The 21,834-nt window shown below is 34.8% G+C and overlaps 1 protein-coding gene across 2 annotated transcripts in view; it reads right to left on the reverse strand.

Annotated features, from left to right (window-relative positions):
- LOC127845804 (aurora kinase A-like) overlaps nucleotides 1–21,349 on the reverse strand; it is a 44,708-nt gene extending 23,359 nt beyond the window's left edge. For both annotated transcript variants that reach the window (XM_052376959.1, XM_052376958.1), the window contains exons 1-5: nucleotides 21,210–21,349; nucleotides 20,908–20,982; nucleotides 9,520–9,631; nucleotides 8,192–8,271; nucleotides 1,184–1,322 (exon numbers count right to left, since the gene is read on the reverse strand). In XM_052376959.1, the coding sequence (XP_052232919.1) occupies nucleotides 1,184–1,322; nucleotides 8,192–8,271; nucleotides 9,520–9,631; nucleotides 20,908–20,981 (405 nt within the window). In that variant the 5' untranslated portion in view covers nucleotide 20,982; nucleotides 21,210–21,349. The remainder of the gene's footprint in view (nucleotides 1–1,183; nucleotides 1,323–8,191; nucleotides 8,272–9,519; nucleotides 9,632–20,907; nucleotides 20,983–21,209) is intronic.
- Nucleotides 21,350–21,834: the final 485 nt, after the last annotated feature.

Consider the following 21,834-nt stretch of genomic DNA (forward strand, 5'->3'; position numbering starts at 1 on the left):
CCGTTTTGAAAAAGTAGAACGGAAGCCACATTATAACATTGGGAATGTAGTACGCGTATTTTGATTGGTTGAAATATATCAATTATCCAGTCAGTTACGGCGTTTTATTAAAAGTTTGTTGGACGATTAATTGGCTGTCCGGGATGGTAAACAAAGAAAATGCGACCGAAAAAGGTTTTCGCAATTGATCCTCAACAATTTAAACTAGCTGTGTAGATATTTATCGATAACGCAGCCTTGATGTAAACCATGTGGTTAAAATATGAAGAATAAACGGCGGAAAACACAGTTTGCGTTCGTCTGTTGTGAGCGCAGACAGTTATTATTTATATAGTAAAGCGATGTTATTATACTTTTCTGGATTAATTGAGCAGTGTTGTTTTTTCTAGAGTGACAATTAAAATTTGCAAGCTCTGAAATAAATAGCATTATTTTTATACGGTACATACATAATAGTGATACATATCGTACAGTATTCCGTCCTATGTTACGTAGAATGTAAGTACATATAACAACACAGACATCTGCTGTTCATACTGCAGGATGTTAGAGGGGTTTTTTTCTATACAGAATAAGGTCTTGACCAAATTCATGAACAGGTTTACTGTAGGGAAACAAATCAAACTCATGAGAGTGCAGTTGTGCAATTTTGCCCGGAATTAATTTGTGGAAAAAGCTCTCCCTGTTTGGAGAAAAAACAAGGCGAGAAGGCTATACACCTTAAATATAGTATGAGTGTTGTTACACTAAATCTGTATTGAAGTTGTAAACCTTTTGACCAAAGGAGAAATTGTATTTTGTCACACTGTTTGAAAGGGCTAATTTTGACCAAAAAATTATAAACTCTAGTCATCCAATTTATTAAAAGTCTAGTCAGTCCAAACTATTAAAGATGTAAAAAGTTCTCTGTTTAAGATGTTTTATGTTTCACTGTTTGTTATTAAAAGTAAAACAAATAAGGATTTTACTTGCTATAAACCTATTTCTGTTTTGAGCTGTAAAATTACATAAAAGAGGCCCTGGCTAAGGTGTATCATGTTAAGTAGATTATTTGTAACGAATTTACAAAGACACAATCTGGGACCAATTGTTTTCAGTTTGGACTCATTGATTCAAAATATGCGAGTCCCAGGTATTCAAAGTCTGCTTTGGCTCTTTAGGAGCAAGAATTTGAGTTGTCTACCTTGGCAGTGGTCTTCTCATCAAAGCGCTTTTCCTTCTGTAGAACCTTATACAGCTCTCCCCTGTAGGCGTACTCCAGTATCAGGTAAATACGGGTCTTGTCATGGAACCAGTTGTACAGGCGCAGGATGTTATCATGTCTACGATGAGTTTAAAAGCCAATTACAAACTCTATATAAGTAATACATGTTGCATACGCTATACAACCAATTTAACAAGAGCACCGCCTTGCGGGTGCAGACCGCTCATCTATTTTTCATTTTAAAGGTGTATGGACCTATCTCAATTTCAATCACAAAGGAGGGAGGGGTGGAGAGGGGTGTATAGTGTGGGGTGTGGTTATTTATTACATTATCTTCCAAAAATGCAAAAAAATGCAAAAAAAATATTTATAATTTTTTTTTTTTTTGGGGGGGGGGGATTCTTGGGTGGGATGGTTGGACGGTATTTCAAAAATAAAATAATAAAAATAAATATTTGTGTTTTTTAACCATGTTTGAAAAAACAAGAGATGTGTTCATCAGAAACACAATGCCCCCTTTTGCGACGCTTTGATAAAAATTATTTTTTTTTACCTTTGACCTTGAAGGATGACCTTGACCTTGAACTTCCACCACTCAAAATGTGCAGCTTTATGAGAACGCCGCTTTGAAATTAAAAAAATTACCTTTGACCTTGAAGGATGACTTTGACCTTGAAGGATGACCTTGACCTTAAAGGATGACCTTGACCTTGAACTTCCACCACTCAAAATGTGCAGCTTCATGAGAACACCGCTTTGAAATTATTATTTTTTTAAATTTGATCTTGAAAAATGACCTTGAACTTCCACTACTCAAAATGTGCAGCTTCATGAGAACGCTGCTTTGAATTATTTTTTGGCCTTGAAGGATGACCTTGACCTTGAACTTCCACCACTCAAAATGTGCAGCTTCATGAAATACACATGCATGCCAAATATCAAGTTGCTATCTTCAATATTGACATGACGCCTTATCTATGATCGCTCCTTCCACTAGAATTGATCCACCAATCAGCGATTGATTTATCGGGCGCACTCGTTAGCAACGACCTGTCCGCCATTTTCTAGACAAGCTACATGTTGAGGTTCACGTTTATTCCAACGAGTTTCTTTTTTTTCCTCTTAAAAAAAACGAATAAAAATGGTTAAACGGTGTCAATGGGGATTATGTAACTCGGACAATCCATATCCTGAAAGATTAGTTGGTGACATTTAATTTATATCGTTTCCAAAGCCGAAACGAGATCTTGAGAAGTGTACGAGATGTATAAATACATGCGGTCGTCACCACAAACAACTGAACGTCAACACTGTTAAAGACAATTATAATATATTTTTATCGGATATACTAGCAGATTTAAATAGTTTATGTTATCGATCTGATTATCACATAATATTTTACTTTTTTTTAAATAGTTTTATCAGTTACTAGGTCAGAAGCGAGGTTCATCTGCATTACTTAAAGAGAAATAAAACCTAGCATGAAGCCTAATTCATGCTGTGTTTTATTACTCTGATAGTAATGCACTTAATTGACATCATACATGTTATTTGAAGGTGACATGTGATATATTATCTTATTAACGGTATCTACACATTTGCACTCATGTGGTGTCACCAATAAACGCTTTTAATCCACACTAGGAGCTCGAATGCCTAGATCTCATTTTTTAAACGAGTTTTGTTTATTTTGTTCGGATTAAAAAACGGAAATGAAATATGGCAAAAACTGTGTAAAAAGGGTAAATGCAACTCTGACATTTGGTATCCAGAAAGATAAGTTAGATTAATTAAATTAATACCATTTCCAACTCGGCAATGCGGTCTTGACAAGAGCGAGTGGAAGCTTCAAGAATTACCGAGATCCCCTTTATAGAACATTAATTTATTTCACAAACTTGAAATGTCATATAAGCAATAACTAAGCATTATTAAGTATGTATTATGTCACGTGTGCATGTAAAATAATTGAGAATTTTGGTACCCAATTCGTGTAACTTTACGAAATTCCCGTTAAAAATCGCGTTTCTGTGTGTGTCAGAAACAAGTGAAAACCATTTTGTTATTATTTTAATTAAAGACTTATCAATAAATGCTATTGTAAAAGAGTTATTATTACTGCTATTAGTTAACCAATAAATGCGGTAACTTCGGGGAAGTTGGTACCTGCGCGAGCGTCTGATATTGGTAGCCTTATTAATTTATAACAGCCTGACCGTATTCCATTTCGTACAACGCTAATTTTATATCAGACAATGTCCAAACTTACTGTGTTGTTTTTGCGCTTTAAATTATAGTGGTTGATAAATGTCCCATAAGCAATGTTTAATATGATTAATATCACTTTTATACGCAATAACATGTGGGATTGAGGTACCCACCCGGCGTAAGAAAGCGCGTAAAACTTCACCGAATTCCCAGTTATAAAGCGCTATTTCGTGTCAAATACACGGGTAGGGGGGAATGTTTCGGTAATAATTTTGTTAATAACACGGGTAAATACCGGTGAAGTGTTAATTTATTGCAAATACCACCATTACACGTAATAACGGGTTCGATTTCGGTTAGCGCACAAGCGTTTGAGAGCGTGTTGAATGTACCGATTTACCCGTTATAAATAGCTGATGTTCTCTCTAATCGTATATTTTTTGCATTTGCAGAATAACTAAATGGCATCAACCCCTTTACAAGTGTAATATGGTGTTAAACAAGTCCATAAAATCATCCGGAATATCGCGTTTATCTATATGCAGTCTATAGGCAAAGAAGCCATTTTGGTGTTAGCTTGTCTAGGTTTTCTTTCCGCTGAGCCACGTGATTAAGTGGGCGCAGCGATCACTGATAAGGCGTCATGTCAATTGAAAAAGTTATGGCCAATGTTAAAGTTTTCGGACGGACAGACGCCATATATTTGACATTGAAGGATGACCTTCACCTTTCACCACTCAAAATGTTCAGCTCCATGAGATACACATGCATGCCAAATATCAAGTTGCTATCTTCAATATTGAAAAAGTTATGGCCAATGTTAAAGTTTTCGGATGGACAGACGCCATAAATTTGACATTTGACCTTGAAGGATGACCTTGACCTTTCACCACTCAAATGTGCAGCTCCATGAGATACACATGCATGCCAAATATCAAGTTGCTAACTTCAATAGTGAAAAAGTTATGGCCAATGTTAAAGTTTTTTCTAACAGACGGACAGTTCAACTGCTATATGCCACCCTACTGGGGGCATAAAAATTATTTTTTGGGGGGGTGGGGGTGGGGTATAGTGTGAGGGTGTGGTGGTCATTTATTAGATGATCTTTATAAAAAAAAGGGGGGGATTGAGGGGGGATTCCGGGGGGTGGGGGGGGGGGGGAGTATGTCAGGTAAGAGTTGTTTTGTCAAAGTATCAATCAAATCTAATCATAAAAAAAGAAGTTATGGCAATTTTAGCAAAATTTAATAAGTTGACCTTGAGAGTCAAGGTCATTCAAAGGTCAAGGTAAAATTCAACTTGCCAGGTACAGTACCCTCATGATAGCATGAAAGTATTTGAAGTCTGAAAGCAATAGCCTTGATACTTTACAGTGTTTTTTTTATGAAATATTCGGCGTTTTTCGGCCCCATTCCCCCATCTTTAGAGTATATATTTTCCCCCAAATATTTTTAAAATTCCCCTCCTGGAAGTGTTATTCAATTTAAATCAATACCTCATTTAAATACGTCTTTCGTTACGAATTTACTACAATTTTCCTGAACTGCATCCGCGTGTTTACTTTATTTTAGCCTTTACCGCAAACCGTACGTAGTTCCCTATCACGACTTTCGCTTTACGACATCTACCGCAAACCATATGTATTCCAACATGTCGCACAACAACAAAAGCTATCGTAAAACAAGAGCACCGCCTTGCGGGTGCAGACCGCTCATCTATTTTCTTTTTAAAGGTGAAGGGACTCTCATTTTCAATCACAAAGGAGGGAGGAGTGGAGTGAAGAGGGGTGTATAGTGTGGGGTTGTAGACATTTATTACATTATCTTCCAAAAAAGCGAAAAAAAAAAAAAAAAAAAAAAATCGAGGGGGGGGGGGGGGGTTGGGGGGGCGATGGGGGGGGGAAGTTTGGGTGCGATGGTTGGACGGTATTTCAAACATAACAGTTTAAAAAAAAAATGGGAGGGGGGGGGTATAGTGTGAGGGTGTGGTGGTAATTTGTGAGATGATCTTAAAAAAAAAAAAAAAAAAAAAAAAAAAAGGGGGGGGGGGGAGGAGGAGGGGGGGGGGGGGGGGAGGGCACGGGGGATGGTTTTGGTGGAGTCTATTGTGGTATGTCAGGTAAGAGTAGTTTCATCAAAGTATCAATCAAATCTAATCATAAATAAAGAAGTTATGGCAATTTTAGCAAAATTTAATAATTTGACCTTGAGAGTCAAGGTCATTCAAAGGTCAAAGTAAAATTCAAGTTGCCAGGTACAGTAACCTCATGATAGCATGTAAGTATTTGAAGTTTGAAAGCAATAGCCTTGATACTTAAGAAGTAAAGTTGATCGAAACACAAAATTTAACCATATATTCAAAGTTACTAAGTCAAAAAAGGGCCATAATTCCGTTACAATGACAACCAGAGTTATGCAACTTGTCCTTTTACTGTACCCTTATGATAGTTTGTGAGTGTTCCAAGTATGAAAGCAATATCTATGATACTTTAGGGGTAAAGTGGACCAAAACATAAATCTTAACCAAATTTTCAATTTTCTAAGTATAAAGGGCCCATAATTCCGTCCAAATGCCAGTCAGAGTTACATAACTTTACCTGCACGGTCCCCTTATGATAGTTTATAAATCTTGCAAGTATGAAAGCAATAGCTTTGATACTGTAGGAATAAAGTGGACCTAAACACAAAACTTAATCAAATTTTCAATTTTCTAAGTATAAAAAGGGCACATAATTCTGTCAAAATGCCAGTCAGAGTTACATTACTTTGCCTGCACAGTCCCCTTATGATAGTTAGTAAGTGTTGCAAGTATGAAAGCAATAGCTTTGATGCTTAAGGAATAAAATGGGCCTAAACACAAAACTTAACCAAAATTGTCAATTTTCTAAGTATAAAAAGGGCACATAATTCTGTCAAAATGCATGCCAGAGTTATCTAACTTTGCCTGCCCAGTCCCCTCATGATAGTAAGTAAGTGTACCAAGTTTGAATGCAATAGCATTGATACTTACTGAGAAAAGTGGAACTAAACGCAAAACTTAACCAAAATTTTCAATTTTTTTAGTATAAAAAGGGCACATAATTCTGTCAAAATGCACGCCAGAGTTATCTAACTTTGCCTGCCCAGTCCCCTCATGATAGTAAGTAAGTGTACCAAGTTTGAATGCAATAGCATTGATACTTTCTGAGAAAAGTGGACCTAAATGCAAAACTTAACCGGACACCGACGCCAACGCCAACGCCAAGGTGATGACAATAGCTCATAATTTTTTTTCAAAAAATAGATGAGCTAAAAAATGAAAAATCTGTTTTAAATTAAAAATAAATTGATATTCTTTTCAAACAAGTACAACTTAAAAGTCAGTCTTCTTCAAATGCCGGCAGTAAAACGCCAGAAACGTCCGGTCAAGAGTGTTGAAAGACTGTTTAGTTTGCTCAACCTGCTTTGCACCCCACAGAGAAACAGGCTTGGGGAAGCTACACTAAGGTTCCTGATCAGACTTTGTCTGCACACGGAGAGACTTGGTGAAGAGGTCACCAGAATAATTGATAAATTCGCTGAAAATCCCAGAAATTTTCAACTTTGAACATGAACATAACATGTTAATGAATAAAAGAGTTTGAATTATGTTTTTCTCCCTCTGTATGGTGAATTATAGTGTTAAAACTTGATTTTGTACTGTTACTAGCTAAGCATAGAAATTTCCCCCTTTTCCCCATTTACGAGCGAATTTTCCGCCTCTCAGGGGACCCGACCCCCTTCCCCCAAAACTGAAAAAAATGCATTATAAGTAAAGTGGATCTAACCACAAAATGTAACCATATATTCAAAGTTACTAAGTCAAAAAAGGGCCATAATTCCGTAAAAAAAATGACAACCAGAGTTATGCAACTTGTCCTTTACTGCCCCCTTATGATAGTTTGCGAGTGTTCCAAGAATGAAAGCCATATCTATGATACTTTAAGGGTAAAGTGGACCAAAACACAAAACTTAACCAAATTTTCAAGTATAAAGGGCCCATAATTCCGTAAAATGCCAGTCAGAGTTACATAACTTTGCCTGCACAATCCCCTTAAGATAGTTAGTAAGTGTTGCAAGTATGAAAGCAATAGCTTTGATACTTTAGGAAAAAAGTGGACCTAAACACAAAACCAAAATTTTCAATTTTTTAAGTATAAAAAGGACACATTATTCTGTCAAAATGCAAGCCAGAGTTATCTAACTTTGCCTGCACAGTCACCTTATGATAGTTAGTAAGTGTGCCAAGTTTGAATGCAATAGCATTGATATTTTATGAGAAAAGTGGACCTAAACGCAAAACTTAACCGGACGCCGACGCCAAGGTAATGACAATAGCTCATAATTTTTTTCAAAAAATAGATGAGCTAAAAAAGGAATTTTTAGCCAATAATTTTTACTTTGAATTTAAACACACACAAAAACAGAATGCACAACAAAATTGTTCTATTTTTACACAGGAAAACAAAATTGTTAGTAAACCTAAAATTGCAAAAATAAATTTAAACATTAATAGCTACATGTACTTTCATCAGGGTCAAAACCAATAAAAATCATTTCATATAGACTGCAACAATTCACTGTGGCGCCCAATTTAATATTTTCCCTTAAAGAAATTGTTTGGGTGCAAACATTCTTGCTGTATTGCTCATGGTAAACGAATTATATTTTTATACAGCCCCAAAAAACTATAGTTTTCTTTCATACAACAAAAGTGAACACAATAACCCATATCACCTAAAATGTCAAAATCTCTACTTACTGCAGATGCGACTGTATTTCTATTTCTCGCCTCAGCTGATGTTCTACACCAGACTTCTGCAACTGGGATTTGAACAGAACCTGCAACAAGGAGATATACAATGCCCCAGATAATTATTTGGGAAATAAGGTTTTCACCCATCAATTTTGAAAAATAGGGTGATTTCATTCTTGAAATAGGGTGAACTGATTTATAAAAATGTATATCTTAAAATCATTGCTGCCTTACTTTCGTTGAAGCTGCACACTTGTATTGATTCAATAAAACTGTAAACTATCATAATTAACTTTAATAAACTGAAGTTTCATAACATATTTTTTCCTTGAAACTGTCCTTAATATAAACTTTAAACTTTAAAAAAATCGATAACATGAATTATTCTGCACTTATTGGCTCTTGCTTTCTTGGTTCGCAAAAAGTTTGCAATCGACTGATATTTTGGCGCAACAATCGCGGACGTCTTTCAACCTCTCTTAAACATTTTGATTTTGCATCCTAATAGAAACTGAAAGTACAGACGCTTTACAAATACATGCGCAATGAGCGACGAATTATGTCAGATTGAAAACGCATGTATGTCTTCGTCAATTATTTGGTCAGACGCTTTATTTAACTGTGAAATCTAGTCCGCAGAGCGTTTTAATAATTTTGCCTGCTCTGTTATCCGTGCGCTTGCTGAATGAAAGCGTCGCCGTGTTATGATAATAATTCCAAAGCTAAGAGAAAATTCAGAAAACGAGCAAAGCATTTTCGATCAAAGCTATTGCATCGTACGCATCAAATTTGACGAATGTGCGTAAAAGTCAAATTGATTGCGTTTTCAATACGCATGATATTGTATTTCTTTGCGTTTTAAAACATTTTAATTGGGTGAAAGACGCAGATACACAGCTTATCTGGGGCACTGGATATAGTGGACAGTAAAATCCCAGTAAGTAACAAGTATTATATATTAGCCATAGTGTTTTTTCTTCAATTTTGTTTTTGTATGTTCAAATTTTGTGAGATAAACTTAAAGGTGTCATAAAGTTTCACAACTGTGAAACTAGATGGCTGGTGCCAACATTATAATTATGATATTAGCATGTCAAAATGTTGGCTTTTGCATTTTTTACCTAACGTAAATTCTAGTTTTTTTCCTAAGATATAACACTTATTTTGGTGTCTGCTGTAACATATCTTTTTTTCTGATAAAGGATATTCATGTATATCGTCATTAAAATTCATGAACTGGTACCGTACTACAATTTTTCCTATACTTAACAATTATTATTATATCTTTTGATTTTGTATTTGACATGTAGACAGTGGCATAAACTAGAACTTACCTTCAATGCGACAATAAACTTTGTGGTTTTTTCTCTTGCAAGATAAACATTGCCAAATTTTCCCTTTCCTAGTGGCTTTCCAATGTCAAAATCAGCCAGGGACCAAACTTTTCTGTGAATAAGAAAGACAAAATATTCTTAAACCAAGCATTTAGTATTGAACTTTGTCTTTTAAATGAATAACGGAAAAAAAATGATGTAGAAATATTTCTGTATGTGTCCAGTCCATGATGCAACACAGGGACCCTTCGCTTGGTTGAGTTCTCCCCAAACTGAGCCAACCGGGCAGCAACTTAACAGACCAAGTTCAACCCCGAGTCATTTACATGAAATGTCAGTGTAACTGCTCCCATATTCTAAACACTCACCAACTCTTCTTAATAATACGTGGAAAGTATCTTATTGGTATTGAATTGATCAGAGTTGCAAAACATGTTTTTGTTTAACCGTAAACACCAAGAACATAATATGTCATCATAGTTGTAAGTTGATAAACTCGAATTTGTTAATTGTACTTATGAGTATTTTGTTCGGTAGTTGGGGTATTTAAATACTTTTAGGCTTGTAAAAAATTGGCACTGAACGTTTGGTCAGACGAAAGCAGCCCTAGCATTTCTACGAGTTTGAGAAGTGTTTTCTTGTAGTTTATGTAGGCAAGTAGCCATTCGTGGTCATTTTTCGTCACGAGGCAACCTTTCCCAACAAAATGGTACATATTTTACAAAATCAACCGCCATTTAGGCACTTAATGGCTTAAAAGTGTTGATGTAGGAGATTTTCCTGTGTCAAGAGATTCCTACCTTGTATATATATATATATTATATAAGAAATATTTTTTTGTCAAAATGATGAAAAATGTTTTTTTATCTGTAGCAGACTCTTTCGGCCCCAAGCTTTTTCGGCCCAGACCGAAATTTCAGGCTTTTTCGGCACCAAGCTTTTTCGGCCCCAAATCGACCAGGCTTATTCGGCCCTTTATTTTATTACACCTATTTACAGCGGGTGTATGATTGAATAAAGGTGTTTAAAATGATATTTTGTGTTGTCGGTTTGTTTCTTTGTATTGCTTTTGTTTATGGATGATTAAATGACATTAATTGAAAACAATTATCGTTTTACAAACTGTTACCAATGTATGTTATTGTTTAAATTGTTAAATTGTGCCGGCTTTTAATTGAATCGATTGTCGGTCTGTTTGTTAAATTGCGTTTGATTAAAGGTGCAAATGCTGAGTATTTGTTTGTTCAATTGTTGTTGTTTTTTGTCGGTTATTTAGCAGTTCTTAATGGAATTATTGCACATACGTATAAAAGTGCAATTATTGTGTTCATTTGTGTCATAAATTATTGTGCTGTCTATGTTATTCTTAGGCTACTGGTTTTATAATTGTGCTTTGAAATTTGGTATGATATTGAATGTTACTTGTGTTTATCGTTAATAAATTATAATAAACAGTGTAAGTATAAGTGTTCGTGATTGTGATTTTGCGATGGAGGAGGACTCTTAAATATAATGTCTAAGATTTTCGACAAATTATACAATTTTTCATCAACATATGTTGCATTTATACACATACCAATATACCATTCAAAAATTGTATATGGAAATCAACAAAATCTATTACAGCCGACCTTGTATGCATACAATCTATACTTTTGGTAACAAATACTAATACTAACAATAAAATTCAAAATTTTCTCACGAAATATAATTGTGAAAATGCTTTTTAAATGAGAACTGAGACATGTAATGCAAACTTGAATAAATCTAATGGCCTCATTACTACTTGTTAATCTGGTGACATATGTATTAAACAACATGATAAAGGTCATACGACCAGGAATAGGTTCGGATGCTTTTCAATGGCTTCACTCAATAAGGCAGGTTTTTTTTTGGTTTGTGGGGGATGGGGCCTTTAGCCCTTATGTGGGGGAAATTTTACGCGTGATTTTCCACTTTGGGGGAAAAATTGTGCGCTTTTTTCCTTAATTGGGGAAAATGTTAAGAGTCTTTCTTTTACTGCTAAATGGGTTAAAAATATAAAAAAAAGTGTTATTTTCTTCATAGACCATCTTAACTGGGATTGACTATGGCTGACTATGGCTGACTGTGGCAGACTGAGATCTTCTTGACAGGGTCGACTATTTTCGCGGCGTTTCCCTTTTTGGGGGATTTGGTTACTTAGTCTCTCATTATCACATTTGTACATGTTTGCTCTACATTCATTGCTTTTTTCATAATTTATTACGTTTGACAATATTAAATTAAAAAAGAATTGAGATATTATTATCATGAGACACATCTTTCTATAAAAAAATAAAATAATTTTTTTTGGTCCAGAAAGGGGAAAAATCCAGCCTAGTTTCGTGGGGGAAGACGCCGATATTCGGCGTCTTATATATAAGGTTAAAAAAAACCTGGAAAGGGTCGTAGTAATACATGAATTATGATATGGAGTTTATTATTATTATAGCCTCATCCAATATTTACATTTTTCATAATTTTGATTATATAAACATTAAGATATTGATGCAATACAGGTAAGTGTCTATGCCAACTGACTAGCTAAGATTTCGACATATAAATTATTTTCCTAAGTAAGTTTGAACATGGGTCTAATTTGCCAATTTGTTAATTTATTTTATTGTCATGGTTTTAGGGCCATCCTTAAAAAATTGTTTGTTTGGCATAACCCGACCCAGGTAAATTTAGGTGGGTAGGTAGGTAGGGATTTTATTTTTTTTAGTATTTTTTTTTCTGAAATTGAACTCCGACATATACCAAACTGAAAGGTAATTATCAAATAAAGCTCCAAGTCTTCTGTCTCATGAAAGAAAATTGGTTAATATTTTTCTGCACCATCCGTATCACCGCACGTGTATTCGTAAGTCTATAGTTTTTTATAAAGAACATCGAAAATATAATATAATCGACAAAAAATACTTTATTCGAAAACGAGAGTCTGAAAAAGTGTACGCATTGTGCACATGAAATTAATATACTATTTGGTTGACATATTACTTTACAATAGCAGTTTGTGAATAAAAAGCAACAAAGTAATCATGACATTTTAATTTCAAGCAAGAACAGAAAGGTGTAACATCTTCGACATGTAACTAATTATTTAATTATCATCCTTTAATTCAGATCGATAGACGGTAGAAAGTTGTAAAGTGATCAGCTTTAAAATAATTTATTGAGTGTTACGCTTATTTTCATTTGCTTATTTTTTATACGACTTTTGCCATCGGCCATTATATTGCAGGCAGACGATTTCAACTGTGTTTTCCATTATCGGCGCATGAATTACCCAATATTACCCCATAGCGAACTCAATATTGATTGGCCAGCTACTATAATGTGCTTCAAAACGTTCATGGAAACAAAGAGACAAAAAATAGTTAAAAAAACAATCCGGATTAAAATGGCGGATGTTTTCAATGAAATTTAACGAGATTTTAGCATATTCGCAAATTATATTTTTCTTGAGCCAAATTCGCTATATTTTTGCAAATAGCAAACGACAGCGCAAGCCCTGTAAAAGTGAGCATTTATTCCAATAATAACATGTTCGCAGTACTCGTGCTGTCGTTCGCCATCTGCGCCATTTGCAAAAATATTGAGAATTTGGCTCAAGAAAAATCTAATTTGCGAAAATTTGAAAATCTAGTAAAATTTCGTTGAAAACATCCGCCATTTTAATCCGGACTGGTTTTCTATATTTGTCTCTTTGTTCCAATAAAAGTGTTTGCAATTCGAACAATTAACAAAACCCGGTCTGTACCCGATTAGACATCGCTTGACCTGACTTTATTTTTATTGAAGTGCACATGGTAGCTGGCCAATCAAAATTGAGCTCGCTTTCACATGACATGACGTTGTCGAATGAAACGTTAAAAAAGGTGGAGCTATGGGATAATATTGGGTCATTTATGGGCAGATGTTGTATAATTTAAATACACATTTAATATCGCAGTCTGCCTTCAAAATAGCGGCCGGTCGCAAGAGATAAACAAATAAAACAAAAACGTGACAATACCCGTCAATAAATATTTCTAAGCTGACCACTTCATCTTTCTTCCGAATATTTACCGATCTGAATTAAAGGTGATAATTAAATAATTAGTTATATGGCGATATCATAATATTACATATCTCTGCAGATTGCCGAATTAAATTGAACGGTGATATTTAATAAATTTGTTTTTTTACTCCCAAACTATCCTGAACGATAGCAGCGTATTTTAATTAAAGGGATACGAGAAAAACAGGAGCGGTTTAATTGTATGTAAAGTCTAATTAATCGCATATGCATATGTCAAATAAATAGGCGACTCAAATAAATACCATTACGCATTTTGTTCATTGCTATTCTAAATATATCCTTGAAAGAGCGTTCAATTAAATGAAGAAAATAACCGGCAAGAATAAAAAGCGGATAGGCAAAATTTAGCGGAAAGAATTTTCAGCGAGCAAAAAAAAGTTTTTTTGGAAAGTGACAAAAAAAAATTCAGTCGGGCCAATTCTAGTGGGTCGGTCGGGTTATGCCAAACAAAAGAATTTTTAAGGGTGGCCTTTTTAGTTGGCCAATTTTTTAATTTATTTTATTGTCAGTTCAAAGTTTATGGATTTATAATCTTATAATCTTTTTGTTACCTGTTGATTCGAATACATACCACACATGTATTTAACAACCTGAAAGATCATAAAACCTGTCATAGGTGCGAGTGTGCTAGACAATAGCTTCATTCGATAATGAATGACGGGGTCAGAGTAATTAAAGAAAACATTATCTGTTAAATGCATTAATGATGTGTGAACAAGTGTATGATGTCAATTAGAACAAGAGCACCACCGCCTTGCGGGTGCAGACCGCTCATCTATTTTCTTTTTAAAGGTGAAGGGACTCTCATTTTCTTCGGTGCGATGGTTGGACAGTATTTCAGACATAAAATAATAAAAATAAATATTTGTGTTTTTTTAACCGTTTCAAAAAAAAATAAAAAATTGGGGGGTGGGGGGGTGGGGTATAGTGTGAGGGTGTGGTGGTAATTTGTGAGATGATCTTAAAAAAAAAAAAAAATAGGGGGGGGGGATTCGGGTGGGGGGAGGGGGGGATATGGGTGGGGGGAGAGGGGGGATTCGGGTGGGGGGAGGTGGGGGGGTGGATTCTTGGGTGCGATGGTTGGACGCGATTTCAAACATAAAATAATAAAAATAAATATTTGTGTTTTTTTAACCGTTTCACAAAAATTGGAGGGGTGGGGGGGGGGGGGGTATGGTGTGAGGGTGTGGTGGTCATTTGTGAGATGATCTTAAAAATAAAAAATATAAAAATATAAAAAAAACAAGAGGGCCATCATGGCCCTGAATCGCTCACCTGACTAACCTTGCTTCATGAACTTAAATTTTATTAGACCCATATACAATCCCAAGCCAAATTTTATTAATTAATACATTCTGACAAAATTTCATTAAGACGTGATGAAAACTGTGACCTCTTTCATCTACACAAGGTTTTACTAGAATTTGCCCGGTTACCTAATTTTTGACCCCAGATGACCCATATACGATCCAAAATCAGATATTATCAAGATAAACATTCTGACCATATTTCATTAAGATCATATGAAAACTATGACCTCTATTGTCTTCACAAAGTTTTTCTATGATTTGACCTAGTTTTTGACCCCAGATGACCCTAATACAATCCCAACCCAGATTTCATCAAGATTAATATTCTGGCCAAATTTCATAAAGATTTAATGAAAACTGTGACCTCTACTGTCTACAAAAGTTTGTTTTTTTAATCTGACCTAGTTTTTGACCCTAGATGACCCAAAGTCAATCCCAATCCAGATTTTAACAAGACAAACATTCTGACTATATTTCAATAAAATCTGATGAAAACTGTGACCTCTATAGTCTACACAAGGTTTTTCTATTATTTGACCTAGTGCCTAGTTGCTGACCCCAGATGACCCAAATACAATCCAAACAGGGCTCCTCTTGCCCAAAATTTCTGTGGCCAACATTTTAGTCAAATGGAATTTTGTGTAGCCAAATTTTAGAAACTGTAGCCAAAGTTTTAGCAAAGCATTTGCAGGGGTCAAAGTTGGATATTTTGAAAATCCTGAACTTAAAGCTGGGGGCCGAAGGGCCCTAGGTGGGTCCAGGAGACAAGGGGGCCAGAGGCCCCCAGAAGCTCCTGGATTCGACACATTTAAAGGGTGCCTGTACCTGTTCTGGTGATTCTATTTTCTTAAAAAAACAACATACACATATATTTAAAAATCTTCATGTATTTGATAAGGAACACACAAAACTTAGTCAAAAGGCAATTCATTCACATGCATCCTCTGTCTGGCATGGACTCGACTGCAGGTGTTGCTTTTGAAGAACCAGATAAAACCTGTAACAGTGGTTACAAATTATATTTTTCACACATACTTTAAAAAAGTCAATAATACATGTTTAATTAATGCAGAATCAAATGTCACCATTTATATTCACAGAATCATGCTGCCAGAAGCCTCCACATACACCTAAGAAAATTGGGTATGGTGGCTTCTGCTAAACAGTTAAAATTGAAAATTTCAGCATGGGTTCCCCTAGTTTTTATCCCAATTGTTGTTTGAATGCTAAATAATTGTATCCTGGTGTGACCCAAATTTGACAATGTAACGGTTACATGAAGCAATATTTAGCAAATAATTTAAGAAATAATGAATGTTTAATAGCACAAAATAATAATTTTAAACTCGGCTGTATTACTTTGAAATGATTCCAAGACAATAATCATCCATTTAATCGATAAAAATAGAAAATCGTCGAATTAAGGTGTCGGCGAATTTGGATTGCGGTAGGTTGCCCATATTTGTTTTACAAAAAGTAAAAAAAAAATATTTCTTGCTGCTTGGCTCATATGTTGGGGACAATAAAACATTTTATTTAACTAAAAAAGACCTGTCCCAGTCAGCAAAAATGGCGTATTTGATCGTATTTTCAATTACTGTTAAAATTCTTTTCCTGATTTATGCTTTATTCAAAGGTCAAAATGTTTTAAAAGCTCACAATCATACGTTATTAATAAAAAAAAATTGGCAAATTTGCTAGATCTATCTTGTCGATTTTTTATGCAAAACCACCTAAACAGTAAACTTTAGCAACAGAAAATACGACCAAATTCGGGATGTTAGTTTAAAAAAATAAAAACCATACCTGGTTGGTCTTGATGGTTCTTATATTCTTTATGTGATAAGGGCCCTCTGCGTGGAGACGCAATGCCTTCTTCCCACAAGACTGATAATTCAGGGTTTTCTTACAAACTTCTCAAACCGCTTTTCCAGAAGCTTCCACTTTTCTCAACCAGTTCACTACCCACCCGTAGACTACAGCTGGGAATGGCCACCCATTATAAACTGTACGCTGAAGTTTCTTTAGCTACCAACTGGCAAGTATCTCGTTGCCATTTTTCTCAACTTAAGTCTAAACACAGCTTCCCATTTGGCATCAAATATACGCAAAAAGTACTCAAATTGATTTAAAAATCGGCAGCAATCTTTAATCTTTAATCAGATGTAATTGTTTATTTAATCCTCTACGATGTACGATTTGTTTTCACATCAGTAATTTGTCTCGATGACCGGTGTTAATGCCGACTGCGTATGAATTTTTCAGGTCAATAACACGGCGATGTATTGATGCACAGTCTACAGCTGAAAGCGGTTAATATCTGGGACGGCATGTCAGGAAAAAAATCAATACCGATAATTCGCATTGTTCATTAATTAAGCAACGATTAATAACACTTATCCTTTATGGATTTTCATGAAAGAAAAACCATAATAAAGAAAATTTTATTCTCTTTAATCTGATATATAAACAAGTTTGGAAAGAATTGGATGAAAAATTTGGACTTTATTGCATAAACACCATTTTCTCAATTCAAGGGGAGGTAATTCTGTACTTCATGGACCAATAATGCTCATTTTTTGTAGGGTTCGTGTCCTCATTGATATAAAGACACTGTGCAAATTTGGAAAGGATCGGACAAAAAGTGTGGAAGATTTTTGAAAGTTTTCACAAAATAGGCAAAAACGAATAAACATGCAAAGTTCAACGAGCTCCTGTGGCCATGTTTTTTGACGAATCAAATTTCTTTGAACAATTTTTTCAGGGGAGCCTTCAAAGGTCATCCCTGTGAAATTTTTTGAAAATCTGATGAGCGGTTTCTGACAAGAAGATTTTTTAAGGTTTTTACCATATATGGTCATGGCGGCCATCTTGGTTATGTGATCAAATTTTTTTTAACAATTCTTTTGTCCCATGACCTAGGGATGCTCCACATGAAATTTAGTTGAAATTGGCTCAATGGTTTAGTAGAAGAAGATGTTTACAAATTGTTTACAGACAGACGGACGGACGGACGCCGGACGCTGAGTGATCACAATAGCTCACCCCGAGCTATCGCTCAGGTGAGCTAATAGGGGGGGGGGGAGGGGGGCACGGGGGATGGTTTGGGTGGAGTCTATTGTGGTATGTCTGGTAAGAGTAGTTTTGTCAAAGTATCAATCAAATCTAATCATAAATAAAGAAGTAATGGCAATTTTAGCAAAATTTAATCATTTTACCTTGAGAGTCAAGGTCATTCAAAGGTCAAGGTAAAATTCAACTTGCCAGGTACAGTAACCTCATGATAGCATGAAAGTATTTGAAGCTTGAAAGCAATAGCCTTGATACTTAAGAATTAAAGTGGATCGAAACACAAAATTTAACCATATATTCAAAGTTACTTAGTCAAAAAAGGGCCATAATTCTGTTAAAATGACAACCAGAGTTATGCAACTTGTCCTTTTACTGTACCCTTATGATAGTTTGCAAGTGTTCCAAGTATGAAAGCAATATCTATGATACTTTAGGGGTAAAGTGGACCAAAAAACAAAACTCAATTTTCTAAGTATAAAGGGCCCATAATTCCGTCCAAATGCCAGTCAGAGTTACATAACTTTGCCTGCACGGTCCCCTTATGATAGTTAATAAGTGTTGCAAGTATGAAAGCAATAGCTTTGATACTGTAGGAATAAAGTGGACCTAAACACAAAACTTAACCAAATTTTCAATTTTCTAAGTATAAAAAGAGCACATAATTCTGTCAAAATGCCAGTCAGAGTTACATTACTTTGCCTGCACAGTCCCCTTATGATAGTTAGTAAGTGTTGCAAGTATGAAAGCAATAGCTTTGATACTTAAGGAATAAAATGGACCTAAACACAAAACTTAACCAAAATTTTCTAAGTATAAAAAGGGCACATAATTCTGTCAAAATGCACGCCAGAGTTATCTAACTTTGCCTGCCCAGTCCCCTCATGATAGTAAGTAAGTGTACCAAGTTTGAATGCAATAGCAATGATACTTTCTGAGAAAAGTGGACCTAAACGCAAAACTTAACCCAAATTTCAATTTTCTAAGTATAAAAAGGGCACATAATTCTGTCAAAATGCATGCCAGAGTTATCTAACTTTGCCTGCCCAGTCCCCTCATGATAGTAAGTAAGTGTACCAAGTTTGAATGCAATAGCATTGATACTTTCTGAGAAAAGTGGCCCTAAACGCAAAACTTAACCGGATGCCGACGCAAACGCCAACGCCAAGGTGATGACAATAGCTCATAATTTTTTTCAAAAAATAGATGAGCTAATAAAAACTAATACTTTAATTGCTTATGAAAATAAATTCATAAGTATCTATGAAACAATAATGGTTTCGTTCATTAGTTTCAATTCATAAATCAATTGTGAATTATTAATAAATTGAACACTTGTGTGCAGTAAATTATATATTATGTATTGTGTTGTATATTAATGTATTGTGTTGTTAAGACGTATGTATTCCTTATTGTTATAACTTTAAAATTATTTAAATATACGTAATAGCAATAAATTTATAGTTTGTTTTATTTTCAAAGCCGTCTCAGACTCTTGTATCTATTCTTAAATAACGCCTCATTTCGACGACGATATACCTGAAGCAAAAGACAAGAGAATCTTTTTTCAAATGGATTAATCCTCAATACAGATAATATATATTACTGTAATAAACAATATTACATAGTTTTAAAGAGTTTCAACCAACATATTTTCAACCATTTATTAAAAAAAAAAATGGGGCCGAAATAGCTAAAGAAACTTCAGCGTACAGTTTATATAGTACTGACAGACCTGTACGCTGTAGCTAAACCCGTATCGAAAGTCAACCAGAGTCATAACATATTTATGTCACGCTATAAATCATAGAAAGCTCATTTTCTTGGATACATTTCTACATATATTGGTGAATGAATATAAATTACTGCATCAGGGATTATTTTAAGGTTCAAATGTTTCAAATGCATCTTACAATATATGAAAATAAATCTCATCAGTCTGAAATTCACAATTTTGACACCATTGTCGCTTAGTCACATGACGAGTTTTCATTGGGATACTTTCGGATCGACCTTTACATTATTTGCTGAAATTGAAAACATTACTTTCGTTTTCTGAAATCTATTATTTGTGATAAACAACTAATGTCTGGTGGATTATAAGACTGATTTCAGTGTGAATCAGGTAGTTTTAAATAATATTTACTTTGAGTTTGTATTTACACTACAATTTGTTTACAAAACAAGCCAGAATAATCTAAAATACCGGGAAATGTCATTCTGAATTTGAAAACACTTGAGCACATGGTATGTTACTTAAAATAGAAATAACGTCATATGACCGTGAAATCTCGGGAGATTCGCATTTCAAGTAAGTCTGTCACATCGCTGTTTTTCTCGATATGTAAAAGCAGAATAGATAAATTTCAAATGTTAAAGATAGTATTTTGTGAAAGATTATATAAGTTTAATGTGAAAAATGTCAATCTTTCCGATCAAGTGGTTGATTTGGGCCAATAACTCATTTAAAAGCTGTTTTGGACCGGTCTTTGTTAACTGTCAACTGTTCGGGAATTTCTGGTTTACTTTCCTAATGGGGTTGGTCCATAACTATAAAGTCGCGCCAGTCAAAAATCATAAAAAGCGACATTTATGGTAGCCAGAACTAGGGCCGAAAAAACCTGGTACTTGGGCCGAATGAGCCTGAATATATGGCCGAATAGGCCTGAAAAAACCGGGGCCAAAAGAGCCGACAACCGTTTTATGACATATTGATAGTGTTAGTGCCACGCGCCCAATACCTGTGGAATTAATAGACAAATTTGAGACTTATGATTTTGACATTAAATATGGTTAAATCAGGAAGAACGTTGAGCTGTACGTATGTACCCATAAAAGCTCAGAGCATTCAAGAAGAACTAAATCTCTGACTAGAGTACATCAGGATCATTCTATTTTACATACTTTCCCTTTGGAGTTCCGTCATTTGATGTTGGTTTATTAGCATCGTTGACAGGTTGCAAAACACGCGGCTCCATTCTGTTAAAAAAAAGTACCCATGAAACTACTGACAAAGGAAAGAACATCAATTTTATTTATCAGTTATCACAGTTACCTTCAAACAATCGCGGAAACATATGACGATGGTGAGTACGTTAAAAAAGTGCTTTTAAATTAGATCGTCAATCGTATTGAACGTTCAAAATATAAATTTTTGTCGTTGTGCATTAATATTTCGACTAAGTATCAACTTTTAACAAATTTACCTTTGTTTTGTTTTGTTTAAATCTACCAGTTACTTTATTTATTTTTAATTTCCCCGCTACATTCTAATGACAAGTAATTTCATTGGGTGTTAATTAAAACATTTGTAAACATGCTGTTCATTGGTCTAACATGTAAGAACGGTTACACCGCAGTAAACGGTTATAAAACACTCAAGATACAACATTTTGAAACCGTGTTGTTACACTTAAATCGAGTATGAACGAATGACGAGTCAATTTTTGTTGTTTTTTAACATGAAATCCATGTTTTTTTGTAATGAACTGCAATTGTCACAACTGTTACATTATTTAATCAGGGGCGTATCTAGGCATACGGCAGTACGCCCGTGCGTATAATTAAGTTTCAAACTTAAAAAAAAAATGAAAGGTGTACGGTCTTTTCTCCCCCTGGTCTTTTTTCCCTCTAGTCTTTTCACCTCCTAATACCCTAGTCTTTTCTCCTCCCAGCATATTTCATACTGGGGGATTAATCTGCTACTTTTAACACCTCGATTGATATACTTGATTAGTCACTGATTGAATTATCAATGTTATTTCAATAAGTGATCAATCAAGCTCATCAGAGAAAGGAAGTTTATCATTGCTTCATTTTCATTATTTGACA

The sequence above is a fragment of the Dreissena polymorpha genome, chromosome 9 (assembly GCF_020536995.1).
Source record: "Dreissena polymorpha isolate Duluth1 chromosome 9, UMN_Dpol_1.0, whole genome shotgun sequence".
Classification (NCBI taxonomy): Eukaryota; Metazoa; Mollusca; class Bivalvia; order Myida; family Dreissenidae; genus Dreissena; species Dreissena polymorpha.